General features: G+C 44.5%; 1 protein-coding gene across 3 annotated transcripts in view; it reads left to right on the top strand.

Moving 5' to 3' along the window:
• Positions 1–12,355, top strand: part of Myzap (myocardial zonula adherens protein) — a 114,664-nt gene that overhangs the window by 11,434 nt on the left and 90,875 nt on the right. For all 3 annotated transcript variants that reach the window (XM_085844772.1, XM_029481481.2, XM_021171902.3), the window contains one exon: positions 1,171–1,257. In XM_085844772.1, the coding sequence (XP_085700898.1) occupies positions 1,171–1,257 (87 nt within the window). The remainder of the gene's footprint in view (positions 1–1,170; positions 1,258–12,355) is intronic.

Below are 12,355 nucleotides of genomic sequence, written 5' to 3'. Positions count from 1 at the left end.
TCTTTCAATTCTAAACTACTTAGAACATTACATTTCTCGACCTAGCTGTTTTTAAGTGGATAGGTTGATGGCTTTCAGTGCATCAACAGTACTGTGGCTCCATTGCCACTGCCAATTCTCCCATCTTCCCAAACTGAAAGTCTACCCCCAGTAAAAGCCCAACAAGCTGTTCTCTGTCTCTTTAGCTCCTGGAAGCATCCTCTACTCCCTGTCTTGGTGAGGGTGACTGGTCTAGATACATCATATGGAAGAATTGCTTTGCTCTCATGTGCTTGCCTTATTTCAGGTAGTATGTCTTCAAGGTTCATCCGTGATACAATGTATTAGAGTTGCCTTGCTTTCAAAGGCTGAGTAAGGGTTTAACCATGATACAATGTGTCAGAATTGCCTTTCTTTTCAAAGGCTGTGTCATGTTCTGTTGTAGTATGCACTTGGTTCCTCCATCTGGCAATGGACATCTAAATCACTTCTGCTTATTGAGAATAATGAACATGACCAGAGAATCTTTATGAAAGCCGTGATTGGGCTGGTGAGATGGCTCTGCAGGTAAAGGCACCTGCCACACAGGCCCGGTGGCCTGAGTTTGATCTTCAGGACCCACACAGAGGTGAAAAGAGAAAACGGATTCCACAGAGCTGTCCTCCGCCTTGCCCCCTGCATGCCGTGGCATGCACACCCGTGCACACACAGTATCTGGAAGAAAAACCTTGTGATTAACATGCCCATGTCTGTTGTAGGAAAGTTAAATACATAGGCTAGAAAAGTAGGGAATACCTCCTATCTCTTCACTGGAAATGTAGACAAGAGGAAATCTAGACAATTTAGAATTTAGACAATAGGTAACTGCATTATGGATTTTGGCTTCTATCTCTCCAGTGGAATTTTGGCTTTTGTGTGTGAAATGAGATCATTTTAGGCCTTTTGTTAGGAAATTTGAGCCATTTAGAAATGTTTGAAATCTCTGAGCTTATATAATAGCTCCTTATTTGAGCAGCTGGACGCTGGTGGGCACTTGTACCAGGCCATGCTGGTCTTAGCACGTTGGTGTCCTTCCATAGTGATCAGGATGGTACAATGAACCTGTTACTGTGCAACAGGCAGAGGGCCAGCCCTGGGTCTTTCTGCCACCAACATTTATCCTAATTGGACTTTCCTCTCCACCTCTTTTAGGCAAATGTCTGCAGACTGCGGCTGACTGTGCCCCCTGAGAATCCAGTGCCACAGCAAACAGAAAAGAAGATTGAGAGGAAAGATCAGGTGAGCCATCTCTGAGCCAGAGCCTGTGGCTGGCCTTGTGCATTAATGTATTCTTCTCTATCCCTCACCAAGTTATGTGTTGGCCCTGATTAAAAGGTCCTCAGCCCTCCACACTGCTCCCCCAGCTGCCCATGTAGCTTGGGCCCCAGCCCTTATTTCCTGGGGAACACTGTGGCTCTGTGTAGCCTCCTGGCTGTGGGGACACTGGACTTAGCAACAGGTGCTGTGGCAGGGAAAGTGGTTTTTCCTGGAATGGCCCATGCGGTGGAGTCAAAGGGCCTTTTGTGAATTGCCGAGACTGGAGCAACAGGTTGAAGGCCTGGCTTCAGCTGTCAGGAAGAGCCCAGCGGGCAGCTGAACCTGCTTCTGGCTGGATATCAGAGGCTTCTGCAAGCATTTTGTGTCATCTCTGAACAGAACGCCGGCACCGTACAGATGAGCATGACCTTACCTTTGCTTTAGAGGGAGTTTTTCAAGCGGGACAGGTATATAAATAAACAATGGGGATGCCATGTCCCATGTGTTCCCATCTGGAGACATAGAGATGGCGCTATGTGACCCTGGCAGGTGGCAGAAGTTGAGGCTTAACAAGTAAATGGGAGGACCTGCTTACCTCTCCACCTGTGGACACCATTTTTCTCATTCCTAAGCAATGACTGGCACCTGCGAAATTTCATCCCCTAGGATTCCAGTGGTGAGCACAGCAGTAAACAAGGCAATGGCTGTCACCCACGCAGCTTATATTCCAGTGGGCTGAGAATGAAAGAAAACAAAATAATGATGTGCTTTCTGGAGGGACAGCGTGGGAGAAAGCGATGGGCATGCCAGAGACTGGGCAGGCCTTCTGGTGGACAGTTTACATGAACATAAAATGAAATAATAGGTTATAAATTTCATGGGTAGAATTATGAGATTGTGACTTCTTGAAATGCAACCTTCACTTTTGACTTAATCAGCAATGAACCATAAACAAGGAAGCCTCTTGTAGACCGGTGAGAGGCTGGTACTGCCCCAGGGTTATTCTTTTCCTGTGACACTCTTCTCCTCACTTGTGTGTGTGCACATGTGTGTGTGTGCGCGCTTATGTATGTCCATGTCTGTCCGTCTGTGCCTGCAGTGGCCAGAAGTAAACATTGAGTGTCTTTCTCAGTTGCTTTCCACTGTATTTATTCTGTCTGTATGTCTGTCTGTCTCTCTCTTCAATTTTTTTCAAGTTTTATTTTACACATGAGAGGTTTTGGCCTGTGTGTTTGTACATATGGGCGACACATGTGCACCTGGGGCCCTCAGAAGTCAGAAGACGATGTTGGAACTGAAATTGTGGGTGATTGTGAGTCACCATTGTGGGTGCTAGGAACTGCACCGGGGCCCTCTACAAGAGCAACAAGTGAGCCATCTCTCTAGCCTACTTTTTTCTTTTTCAGATAGGATCTATGGCTGTCTTAGAACTCACTATGTAGAACAAGCTGGCCTCAAACTCACAAAGATCTTACCTGCTTCTGGCTCCTGTGTGCCGGGATTAAAGGCATGCCCTATTATACCCGGCCTCATTTCTTGATATGGGGTCTCTCTCTCACAGAACCCAAAGCTTACTAATTTGCCAAGGACCTCCCGGGATTTTTCTCTCTCCTCCCTCTCATCTGTTTTGTTTATTTGTTTAATGTGGTTGCTGACCCAAACGCAGATCCTCATGATTTGCAGCAAGTCCTTTACCAGCTGAGCCATTTCCCCAGCTCCCTCTTCTTCACTTTCCACCAAAGACAACAAGTTACGGGAATGGATGCAAATGGCAAGTGACAGGCAAAGGAAGTAGGGAGGAAGGAAGATGGAGTTATAGCCAGAGAGTCATGAGAGAATGGAAACTCTCTGACCTGCTCTGAAGGAGAGGAAGTGCCACACCAACAGCACCTGGAAGGACATTCCAGGAGGTGGGAAGAACAAGCTAGACCTGACATACCCTGTTCTGCAAATCCAGGTAGCACTAGGAAGGGCCTAGCCAAAGCTTTAGGAACTGATTTTATTTTTTTTTTAATGAAATTTTTGTTTATTTTTATTTTATGTGTATGTGTGTGTTTGCCTGTATGTATGTCTGTGTACCACGTGCATGGTCCATGGAGGCCAGAAGAGGGTGTCAGATCCCTGGAACTGGAGTTATAAATGGTTGTGAGGTGCCCCATGGGTGCTGGGAATCTAACCTGGGACCTCTGGAAGAGCAGAAGATGCTGTTAACCACTGAGTCATCTCTCCAGTCCTGACAGTTCTTTCTGGTGAAAATGGACATAGCTTGAACACCAAAAAGACTTAAGATTTGTATATGTTAAATAGCCCAACTCCTTTTTTTTTATTTTTATTTTTTGACATTGTTTCTCTGTGTAACAGCCCTAGCTGTCCTGGAATTCACTTTGTAGATCAGGCTAACCTCAAACTCACAGAGATGCACTTGCCTCTGCCTCCCGAGTGCCGGGATTAAAGGTGTGCACCACCAGTGCCTAAATAGCCCCAATCTTATGAGCCTCTTCATGAGTTGGATTTGGGGACATTTGGGATTTTGAATTTTGGCAGATGTGTGTGTGTGTGTGTGTCTATGTATGCATATGCTTAACTGGTAAAGTCTATACAAATATTCTCAACCAAGTGTAAACAACTCCAACATCTGAAGCTCTTCTGGTCCCAAGCATTTTGAGATAAAGGACACTCAACCTACAAAGATTATGATATATTGAATAATAATAAAAAGCCACAACACTAGTGGTAACCAGAGAGGCAGAGAAGGAAGGGGAAGGGGAAAGGCTTGCTATGGAACACTAATTAACCGAGAAAATGTTTAGAATTTCTGGATAGGCTTATCAATGGTGAAGAAACTAGTTAGTTAAATATTATCACTGAATAAGGCATTCACCTGGACTTAAAAGTAGAGCCTCTAAAGAAACAGCAGACCTTAAAGCAGAGTAAAATTTCAACCAGGTGACCCAACCCAGAATTACCAGCAGATGACAACCCTGTTAGGGGACTTCTGAAGTGAAGATATTAGGATTCTGAAGTGATTAAGAACTACATACAATACCTGGGTAATCTTCAGGCTGAATTGCATAACTGAATTAATTACAAGGACACAGAAAGGTCCAAAACACAGAACATTCCACAGAACAATTGGCCTGAATCCCTCCCATGAATTTGATATTAAAAACAAGAAGAATTTCTGTTGTTGGAAAGATAAAGACATCAAACATGAAATGTTATTGAACGAACTTTGGTTAAATTTTGGCCCCCAAAATTTGTAACAGACATGTTGATATACTTGTCAAATTTAGAAGATCAGCCATATGTTAGCTATTGAGTGAATTTTGTTTTTATGTATGTGAAATATGATTGAAGATTTTTTTTCATAGCTATGGACGTAAATGCTTGGCTTTTTTCATTACTGTGGTAAACTAACAAAAACACCTTGAGAAGGGAAGTGTTTTCTTTGGGCCAGTAGTTTGAGGGTACAGCCCATGGTGGGGCAGAAGCCATGGCGGCAGGAACCCGAAGCAGCTGGTCAGAGTGCATCTGCAGGCAGAAAGAAGGGAGAGATGGAGGCTGCAGCTCAGCCTCCTTTCTCCTCTCTATTCAGCCCATGGGATGGTGCCATACAGAGTCAGGATGGGGAGTTTTTACCTCAGTTTACCCAATCTAGAAGCTCCCTCACAGATGTACCTAGTACTTGATGTCCTAGGTGATCTTAGATCCTGTCAAATCAACTGTCAGTATTAACCATTGCAGTGCCAAAGCTCATAACACCAGTGAGAGCAAGGGGCAGTGAGGCTTCACCTGCTGGGCTCTTGTGATGACCAGGGTTGAATGGGGTCCTCTTGTTGAGGGGACATCATCTCCTTCCCTTTGTGTCCTTCCTCTCATTGAGAAAGTTTGAGGAAGAAGCAAAGTCCAGACTGAGTGACAGTCCCAGGGCATAGTGGCTGTGTCCATATACATGGTAGAGTCATAGGGAATGAGATATTTCTGAGATGAGCAATGGGGGAAGGGCACCCTGGAGTGGCTGTTCTCATAGAAGAGCCAAACATCCCCAAGGACAGAGCTGGAATGCTTAGCTCTGATGACCTTAGGGTCATACTGAAGTTATGCACCCATCTTTCGTCTTGAAGAGTGCTTTCCAGATTGGTTAAGGCAGTGACTTTTTTTTTTCTTTTACTGTAACTAAACATTAGGCATTACTTTTATTCACAGAAAGAAAAAGTGTCAAAAGTTAAAATGAAAATTACACACAGTTTTCTGCAAGTTGCTAAGGACACGTGGACATTGTCATTTTATCGGAGCTCACGTGTGTACTGCTATAGCTTGCACTAGAGGTCAGAGGAAGACTTGTTTTATGATAGATGCTTATTCATCAGGAAGCAATCCGCTGGGGGAGAAAAAGTTCACGATAGAAGATACCTGTTGTATATCTCACCACAATAATCTCAACTCCATATTGATTACAATTAGATGAAAATAACATTGACACTCCGAGCAGTCAGCAGAGCTCTCTTTTACAAGAGTCCACGGGGCAGAGGGTGGAGAGGATTGGTGAGATGGGCCAGCTGTCAAAGACCTTCCACAAAGTCTGACAATCTGAGTTTGGTTCCAAGCACCTATGTGGTAGAAGGTGAGCTGATCCCTCAAAATGTCCTCTTTTTTCTTCCATGTATACATCACGGCATGTGCATACTTCCACACACACACACATATGCATTAAATACATATTTAAACATTTAAAGGAAACAACAAATGAAAGGATCCAGATTCGACACCCTTGAGAAGCTCTCGACCTTACAGAAAGGATCCTTGCTGGGAGATGACATCTATTAAAGGAGGAAGACAAACAAGGGAGTAATCTTGCTTCAGAACTGAGTCACGTAAAAGTGATGTCACGTAAAAGTGATGTAAGCTAAGCTGTTGGACTAGGAAAAGGGCACACACTCCTTCAGTGGTGTAATTTCTAACTGCTTTAGTAATCAGAAAGACGGCATAAGTCTAACTATTTGGGGCTGAGTTTTATCACCCACTCTAAGTCCAAGTATAGGCGTTTGGATTTATTTACCTTTTTTCCTAAGAGCTACTTCCTCACATTTCCCTGGGCAAAGTGGCTACTCTTCTGTGACATCACTGAGAAGATTAGAAGAGCCCCAGCCTTCACAAATGTTATTGTTAGGAGCAATTTGTCAGTTGACAAAGGGGGTGCTAAGAATAATGATTTTTAAAAAACTCAACATTACACACACACACACACACTTAGGAACAACCAGGCTCAGAGGAACACAGGAGCTGTGCACCTTGATGCATCCTGGTCCTGCACTGGGCTCTGGTGTGATGAGGTCCTAGGTGTCTGTAACAATCTGTTGACTCACTGCAGAGGAACTGGGATAGAGAGGAGGGTGAGGCTGGCTGTTTCCCCAGGACTGAAGCTCTTGGGTGGTGGCAGCACCCAAAGGTTCTAGTGGCAGCAGGGAAGATAGTGTCTGACACCGTGTCCTGGCTGAATTCCTGGGCTTGAGTCACTGGGAGCAGGGTTCACATACCAACCAGGGTTCCCTGGAGGAGCTACTTCTGATAGGGTTGCAATGTGTCTGCCCCTCCCTGGGAGCCACAGAATTGCAAAGTGCCCACTGTTCTGGATCATCTTCCCAGCTCAATGACTTTGGTTCCTTTGAAAGGGAACCCATGGTTTGCCAAGCCAGGGATTGGGGCTGGATAGGACACGGAAGTCTGAAGATATCAAATGGCTTGACTGACTTCTAGCGACATGAAACTTCCCAGAGGATTTCCGGTCATTAGAGCTGCAGCTACCTGAAGACAGCAGGGCCTTAGTCACTGACACTGGCACAGCAGATGCCAGTGGGCAGCTGGTCAAACATAGACCCACTGCCTGCTGGTTATTCTCCTGTCTGTTCTTGGTTCATCATAGAGAGGAATTCTTCACAGCTCAGAAGAATTGAAGAGGGCACATTTTGCCCTGTCAAATGGGAGTGTGTTGGGAAGATGCTCAAGGCAAATTCAATCACTAGTCAGTGTGTTTCCTGGAGTTGTGGGACGATGGGATGTATTGGAGAGGCTCCCTAACCCTAGAGCAGATCAACCTTAGCACTTAAGTAAAAGTGCTGTGCATGGACATAGAGACTTGTAGTCACGGTGCTGGGGAGGCAGAGACAGGTGGGTCCCTGGAGTTTGATGGCCAGCCAGTCCATCCTCACTGGCAAGCTCCAGGTCAAAAAGAAAACTTTTCTCGAAGATAGTGGGACAATATTCTTGAGGGTGACACATAAGGTCATTCTCTGGCCTCGGCACACATATGTGTGTGCCTCCCCAATATATGAACATAAACACTTGAAAATAAAGTAAGCCAGGTGGTGGTGGTGCATACCTTTAATCCCAGCACTTGGGAGGCAGAGGCAGGTGGATCTCTATGAGTTCCAAGCCTACCTGGTCTACAGAGTGAGTTCTAGGATAGCCAGGGCTACACAGAGAAACCCTGTCTCAAAAAACCCTAAATAAATAATAAGTAGTAAATGAGTTGCCATAGTGTTCTCCTCAGCACCTGGCCTGAGAGGGGCTCTAGGGAGGCGTGACCTGATCTATGAGGCTAGAAGGTGAAAGATGGTGATACTATCTCTTGGGAGACCATGAGTCCGTTGTGATTCTGCTCCCATGTGACATCACTGGTTGGGCCCTGCCAGCTTACCCTCATGGGCTTCATCCACCTCAACCCAGCCCATTGAGCCCTCTTTATCTCCTGTGTACCTGGCATATCCTCCCTCCTCAGGACCCCTGCTGAGGTTCACTCTCATGCTTGCAGTGTCTTCTTAGCTGTCTGTGCTTACCCAGACACCCTGTCCCTCCAGGCTCAACAAATGGTTCGCTTCTCCATTGAGACCTTCTCTGTCTGTCCTGTGCTGCCATAACCAGGCCTCCCTCAAGCTCCAGGTTCTCCAACCCCTGACCCTTCTTGTTTTAACTGTAGTGTTTCTTAGCAAAGAAATGCCATAGGAATGGATAGACGTTTCTGTAAATATTTGGATGTGAAAATGTCATCGAGCTAGCATAGAAACACACAGAGCAAGAAGGCATTAGCTATTCTGCCCCTGTAGAGCCTTGCTCTCTACACACAGTAGGTGCTTGGTGACTACAATGACTTCAGGTTAATTTCAGAAGTTTCTATAACACTGTAGACTACATGGGCTAAACAATAGAATTTTGTTGTTGCCTAGTTCCGAGGACTAGAAGCCTAGAATGGAGGCAGGCCCACATTGCCTGTGGAGGCTCTGAGGCAGAGCCCTTCTTTAAACTCATCCAGAGTCTGGTGGCTCTGGTCAGTCCTTGTCTCATGGCTGTGTGATTGCTGTCTTCACAGACGGAGTTCTTCCTGTGAGCACATCCTTGTCTGGCCAAATTCCCTCCTTTTTGTAAGGACCCTGTGATAATGGAGTCGAGCTCACTTTAACAACCCCCTTTTAAGTTGATCCCATCTCTAGGTAAGGTCAGAGTTTAAGTTACTAGCAGTTAAGACCCCAACATATTTTTTATTGGGAACTGACACAGTTCAACCCAAGTTTTTAAAATTGTGTGAGCAATTCAGATGGTTTAGCTTTTTGTTGTCTTTTGACTTTTTGTTTGTTTGCTTGTCTTTTTGTTTCTTTCATGTAGCTGAGGCTGGCTTTGAACTCCTGGTCCCCTTGCCCCTACCTCCCAAGGGCTGGGATTACAGGTGTGTGCCACAGATTCTGGCTTTTTATTTGTATACTGAACATAATAATGTGGAAGAAGGGATGATCACAGATTTTATTTGATCACAGATTTCATTCAAAGGAATTGATCAATGTGGGATGCTTTTAAATATGGCTAAACCTTAGGAATAAAATTGGCAGTAGATCATTTTGAAGTTAAATACTGGCATCTGTCATTTTCAAAGAACTCTGTAATTCTCTGAAGGTCTGTATCCATATTTCTGCCCAAATCTGTAATCCTGTGAGTGAACACACACACAGAAAGAGAGAGAGAGAGACAGAGACACAGAGAGAGAACCAATACTAGCTATGACAGATTTATCATGTTGAATCAGAATATAGCTGCGTAGTCTTGGAGCTGGCCGGAGCTGGTTGGAGCTGGTTCTGCGATCACCGTGAGCAAATCTTGTGCGTATTAATAGACTAGCTAGAAGAGGCAGTGCTATGAGAAGCTACTAACACACAGGAAGGATATCGTGTTACTTTAGTTACTCTGTTTTGAGACTTCGAGGAGCTAAGTGAAGGAGAGTGGCTGTGCGTGTGGGTGCAGAGTCCAGGGCTTCCGGAGCCGTCGTGTGTCAGAGGAGGAAACCCTCGCCAACAGATTTTATAGCCCCTTTCCTTTAAAAGCCTGGATGAGCAAGCCTGCTGGTTCTTGCCCTCAGAGAGCCTGTTTATACAACATCCTGGCTGTTGCCAGGTGAGTGGGTGAACTGCCATGATTCACGGCTGCAGCTGGGGCTGGGCTGCCTCTGTGATAGTGTGCAGGGGCTGTGTCTGCCTCGCAACAAACAGGCCTGAGGTGCTGGTCCTGGATCCTTCACTAACCTCTGCAGGGCCTATCTCAAGCCCTATTGAAGGTACCCAGGTTCCTCTTCTAGAACATAAGAGTATTCACCCCTTCCTCCACTCCCCAACTGTGGGACTCTATTCCCATTGATACACTTATATAAAATAATGTCAGAGCAGTGTCTCAAAGGAGGGACTATATTATTCTTGAGATTGACACCTGAGGTTGTCCTCTTGGGCCTCGACATGTGCATATGCTCATACACACACACACATTTTATATATATATATATATATATATATATACATATATATATACATATATATATATAAATAATGTGTGTATATGTATGTATATGTATGTATATGTATACATATGTATATATAACATTATATATTTAACATATATAATATTATATATATATAAAACATATATATGTGTGTGTATATATATATATATATGTATATATGTGTGTGTGTGTGTGTGTGTGTGTATACACACACATACTGACCTGCACCCACATGTGTGCCTGCCAACATATGAACACATGTATGTACACATATGCCATCCTCTCCAAGTTTATTGAATGTCTGTCTATGCTGGGTATTGAGACCCAGCTGTGGAACTACTAGGCGCACTCCCTGCCTTTGTGGAGTTTGTTATACTGTCAGATCACATCCTCTAATTTAAGAGGTGAAAAACCTAGTCTGCCCCCGCCCCCCATCACTAGCCTAACTAATTCAATGGCCAGTGAATTCCTCAGGCCATTTTATAGAATTTGGGGCTGGGTTACTTTTTTGTGGCTTCTCCCCCTTTTCCAACCCAGGGAAAACAGCTGCAGCCAGAGCCTGAGGTAAGTTCTGAGCTGGGAGTGCTCCTGAGAAGTCACGGGTCACATGACTTGAGAAGTCACGGGTCACATGACCTCTTCCTGTGTGCGGCTGTTTGCACCTGTTTTAATCCTGATCTGTTTTATGTGGTGTTTAGAGAATTTTGTGAGTTGTCTTGGTTCCCTAATGTGACAGAGACCGTCTTTTCATCTCAACACTAACAGGGCCTTAGTTTTCAAGGAGCTTTGCCTGGCATTGTTCATTTCATATTCATAATATTTTCATAACATTCATAATAGGTCATATTCATAATGGGTTCCTAACATTAGTAATAGGTCTGGCATATACATATTCTTTTTAAAAAATATTTGACTTATTTTTAAGGTGTGTGTGTGTGTGTGTGTGGTGTGGTGATGGTGTGTATGTGTGTTTACATGGATGGAATACTGGTACTATTGGAGCATCAGGTTCCCTAGAGCTGAGATACAGGTGGTAATGAGCTGCCCCATGTGGGTGAGTGCTGAGAACTTAACCCAGCTCCTCTAACAGAGTATTGTGTGCTCTTAACCACTGAGCCATCTCTCCAGCCTCAAACATATGTTAGATGCTTTGTTTTCTACATCTATTTTCCATCCACACATTCTCTTTGTGTCTCTGTCTCTGTCATCTTTCTCTCCCTCTCTCTGTGTGATGACGAATGTGTAGCGGTCAGAGGACACGCTGCAGGAGCCGATTCTTTTCCTTCCGCCATGTGGATTCCAGGAACACTCAGGATTTCAGGCTAAGTAGCAAACACCTTTCCCAGCTGAGCCATCTTACCAACCTCCATATATAATTTAAAACTTGATTTTTAAAAGATACAAAGCAGCGTTCTAAAGCTTCAAATAATCTTTTAACTGAGGAGAGCTTGACACTTATACCAAAGGAATATGTGCTTCTAGCCTTTGCCTCAGCCTCAGCAGCCAGCCCACCCTCCATGGTCAGCCCCCCCACGCCCACATTCAGGGCCCCCTCCACCCATGGCCAGGGCTCCCTTCCACTCCTGGTCAATGGTGCCTCATCTAAAGCCTGCATCCTGTCCACTTCCTTCATCTGTATAAGGAAATAAATATGTCATAAATACTTCAATACGCTTCTCTCAAAGATAAACACTGCCTTTCAATATTGCCACAATGCTTTTATCATGCCAAAAAGTAATACTCACTTTAGCAATATTTTAAGAGGAGGGGAAAAATGAACTATAAGCATTTGCAAACCTATTAGCTCTAATTTTTTTCTGTGTTCTCTTGTTTTTTTGTTATGGTTTTTGTTTTTGTTTTGTTTTTTTTTTTTACCTTGAGCATGTTGTTATTTTTTAAACATCTACTGTGCTGGGACTTTTTTGTATTTCATGTTGTGGTTGAGGCTCTGGGCTCCTGTCTGTCCCTTGCTCTAAGGAACAAAGGGTGTTTCCTTCAGCTAGGCTGTATTCCAATGTTTGAGATGATTCCCCAGAGCTTCTTCTGGCTTCTAAAGCTCCATTTAGTAAATATTTGCTGAGAGTCACAATCTGTCCATCACTGCTGGCTGCTGCAGTTACGAGTGAGAAAGAAGGCAGATGGGACGTGGTCATCTCAGGACTGGTGGCTTCCAGGGGAGCAGGGCTCTCATCCTAAGGACACCTGCATGCACTCATGCATGGCTGTCATTACGGGGAGAATGGACATGAGAAGGCCCACCGG

The sequence above is a fragment of the Mus caroli genome, unplaced genomic scaffold, assembly GCF_978045245.1.
Source record: "Mus caroli unplaced genomic scaffold, Mus_caroli_1 scaffold_11, whole genome shotgun sequence".
In the NCBI taxonomy this organism is placed as follows: domain Eukaryota; kingdom Metazoa; phylum Chordata; class Mammalia; order Rodentia; family Muridae; genus Mus; species Mus caroli.
This window is presented reverse-complemented; position numbering and strand designations above follow the sequence as displayed.